Source organism: Diaphorina citri, unplaced genomic scaffold (assembly GCF_000475195.1).
Source record: "Diaphorina citri unplaced genomic scaffold, Diaci psyllid genome assembly version 1.1 scaffold33740, whole genome shotgun sequence".
NCBI lineage: Eukaryota > Metazoa > Arthropoda > Insecta > Hemiptera > Psyllidae > Diaphorina > Diaphorina citri.
In genome coordinates this window covers 6,992-10,601 of record NW_007411074.1, presented here as the reverse complement: position 1 = coordinate 10,601, position 3,610 = coordinate 6,992, and the positions used below count along the sequence as shown (strand labels likewise).

At 38.2% G+C, this 3,610-nt stretch overlaps 1 protein-coding gene across 1 annotated transcript in view; it reads right to left on the bottom strand.

Annotated features, from left to right (window-relative positions):
• Positions 1–359: 359 nt before the first annotated feature.
• The window catches only part of LOC108254288 (protein dachsous-like), a gene marked incomplete at both ends in the record, with an annotated part of 10,236 nt that continues 6,985 nt past the window's right edge, over positions 360–3,610 (bottom strand). Inside the window, one exon of the mRNA XM_017449290.2 lies at positions 360–645. Coding sequence (XP_017304779.2) covers positions 360–645 — 286 coding nt within the window. The remainder of the gene's footprint in view (positions 646–3,610) is intronic.

The following is a 3,610-nucleotide window of genomic DNA, read 5'->3' as shown; positions in this document are numbered from 1 at the left end:
AGAGAAATTAAAATAATAATAATAATAATAATAATAATAATAATAATAATAATAATAATAATAATAATACTTTTACTGTTTCGAGCGTTGTTAAATGCTGGTCACAAATATCGTTCGTTCCCCAATTAATACACCTAGATAAATCTTATGACTTGATTTGGACTCGAACCACCAACCTCCAGATCCGAATTCCAACGCTTTAAACACTACACTACTGAGGTTGGTGATGAGGGAAAACTAAAATAGACAAAGAAAAATATAAAGATTACCCCCTACCCGCCCTTCAAATAACCCACAGGTTCTAGGGTTCCGCGTTCAATTTCTGGAAATCTCTTGCGAATACAACACAACTAACTTACTCTCACTAATCTTCACGCTGCTATGGGGCGGGAACGTGGGCTGGTTGTCATTCACATCAATGATATTGATCTTCACCATGGCAGTGCCGGTTAGCTGAGGCAATCCCTCATCAGTTACAATCACAGTGAGCCGGTACGAGTCTCGAATCTCGCGATCCAGCACTATGTTTGTCTTGATAGTGCCGGAGAAGGAAGGTTCGATAGCAAAGGCGTTGTCATGGTTACCGTCCACTATGTGATAGGCGAGACGAGCGTTGGAGCCTTTGTCAGCATCAGTGGCTGCCACCTGGGATAGAGAAATAGAAGAATTCATTAGAATATAGAAAGTCTAGTCCTATACACCACCTAGGTAGGTGTGACGTTACTTCAGTGATAAATATTAGCCTAAAGGCCCATGTTTGTTGCTGAAATGGCCTAAAGGTCAATGTAATGGACGAAAGCCGTTATTTTATTTATTTTTTTCTTTTAAGAGGTTTGATAGAGGGAACTGTAACTGCTAAGGTCTTATCGTCCCGAAATCGAAGAGAGAAGGAAGAGCGGATAGGAGAAAGCCAGCTGTTCCGAGAACGAACATCATCCGTTCAGGATAAAATTCGCCCCGGACAGGAATTGAACCCCCGGCCTAGCGCTTACAACGCAGACGCGCTACCCTCCAAGTTACTCTAGATTGGGTATGAAGTAGGTACTCATTCTCATCTCTTAAAAAAAAGACCTTTGGACCATTTCCTTTTTTGCAATCAGCGATTCACATATTGGGTTTAGAAGTGTGACGTCAATGCAATATAGTTAAAATAGTTATTAAGAACCTATTATAGTAAATAACTTTATTTATAGCTAAATAACTGTTAACTAATGTAAAACCACTTCCCTGTCCTTTGTTTGAATCACGCTACACATCGGATGATCCCCTGCAGAGATCAAACCATCGGACCACACTAAGTCAGGCCGGCGAGATAAGGAGCCCGGAGTATAAAAGCTCCCGCTGGCAAAAGCTTAGGCACAGTCACTCACCAGTTCTCATATCGGTAAGTACTTTAGAGTTTATAGTTTAGTATTTCATTACTTTAAATATTCTAATTTCTCGTGTTTACCTACTAACGTGAGTGAAAAATAATTTTCACAAAAAGAACCAACAAAATCTGAACTTTCATTTTCTCAGTGGGTAAACTAACTCATTTCTTCCAAGTGATTTTTTTTTTTTTTTAACTTTACATGTTTTACTAAATTTCATACCTAGTTCTACCAGAAAATAAACAAGATGGGCTTGCATATTTCCTTCTTCATGTCAAAACAAGGCCCATTGCTTCGACCCATATAAACTAGCCACCTATCTCACTATGGCGATAATAGCCTCACGCTTCTAATCAGCAGAGAACCTAATAACTTGGATGTGCGTCTTAGAGTTGGCACTGCCACAGCTCGCAGTCCAATTCTAACTTAAAATAATTAAATAAAGTGAGATAATCCCACAACTATAACTTAAATGAAATACATCCGACTAACTCTCCCGCCTGCTCTTGTGCGCTGGTGGCATACATGTGCCCTTTTCCAACACATCTTTTTCTTCTCTAACTAAAATGAAATCTAACACCGTCCTCAACCCTTATCTGACCGCCCAATTTGCCCTGAAAAGGGGTCGTCTAAAAAAAAAAGAGAGAGAGAGAGAATGCGAAAAATGACAAAACTGACAAGAACCAGGATTTATAAGTGAATCGTGAGGAAGATTATAACAAAGAGGATACCAAATAACAAAGTCCACGTATTACCTGATCCGTTAAGGGACATACCAATACGGGGCGAGTCTCACCAGGACAGTCTAGTCTTACTATTACACGGGGACAAGTGCGTCTTATAGATGTGCAGGTCGCATGACCTCCCCTTTTTGTTCCCTTGGAAACACCAGGTCCACTCACCATCAATAACAAGATCACAACTTTCAAGCCAAAACTCCAGCCTATCAATCCATTCGATTATAAATCTTCCTAAGGGTAAAGAACCACTAAGTCTTACCTAACTTGTAGTCGTCCTATACCTCAAATACCTCATAGTCGTTTTAAATCAAACAATAGTTTTAGCAACTAGTTTCTATAGTTTGTAATCAAACTATTATTTGGGTTGAAAGGTAACGTGTAAAATAGAGCGCTTTCCCTTGTAGTGTTCACAAGAAACGCTGAAGTCCTAAAGTGCCATCTCTAATAATACAAGAAGGATAACTGTACAAGGTATTGATCCATAGAGTCTGAGTCTTAGATGGTCTAAACTGAATCTTGTAAGCTAATACCGGTCTCACTAACTTATCGAGAAGTATGTATAGTGGATGTGCATGTAGTCTGCTTTATTACTATGTTCATCGTGGAATATGGTGAGATGAACCAATCTATTAAAATCAATACAACCTATTCGTTCATTTTCGAGGTATAAATGTCTTTAATCAATTGAAATATAACTCATAGAAGTATGTATGTGTAAGTCCAATGGAATCACACTTAAACATTAGAATCCGGTACCAAGTCCAATCTCCGTCCAGCCAGGTCCTCACAGGTAAAACTTATTAAACTACAGACATTTGTCTTTACTGTTTTTTAATCCATTACGAAAAAAATAGATTTCTTCTGAAAAGAAAAGAACCAAAATAACCTTAGGTAAAAAACCGTTAAAAGTGTTCAGAAATAACTGAGATCCAATTTTTAAGTCACTGGCTAACTTTTAAAATTAGAAAACTCGGTTCTGGCATGGCAGTGTGCCGGTTGTGAGTTTACACTTTGTCGGTGTTTGGTCACAAACTTAAATTTATTTATATTTGCTAAAAATCATTACTTTATACTTCATCTTTATTTTAGTGAATGTAAGTCTTAAATTGTTGTTGCTACAAGTACCTCCAGAAAAGGAACGGTTCTCGTTGCTACAAGTACAACCAGAAAAGGAACGTTCTCGTTGCTACAAGGTACCTCCAGAAAAGAAACGGTTCTCGTTGCTACAGGTACCTCCAGAAAAGGAAACGGTTCCCGCTGCTACAGGTACCACCAGAAAAGAAACGGCAAGTCCCGTTGTTGTAGGTACTGCTAAGAAAGAACTGGGTATAAAACTTCTCAAACCAAAACAACTTGAACTTCCTCTACTTTAGACTTTAAATTTTCAACTTTTTTTATTTAATTTATGGATGTATGAAAACGCTTTTAGTTGGCTGATTCTCCCTATCAAATGGAGTAATCTCAAGTTTTTGTTACTAAATCCTTTCTCGTCGTGTATTT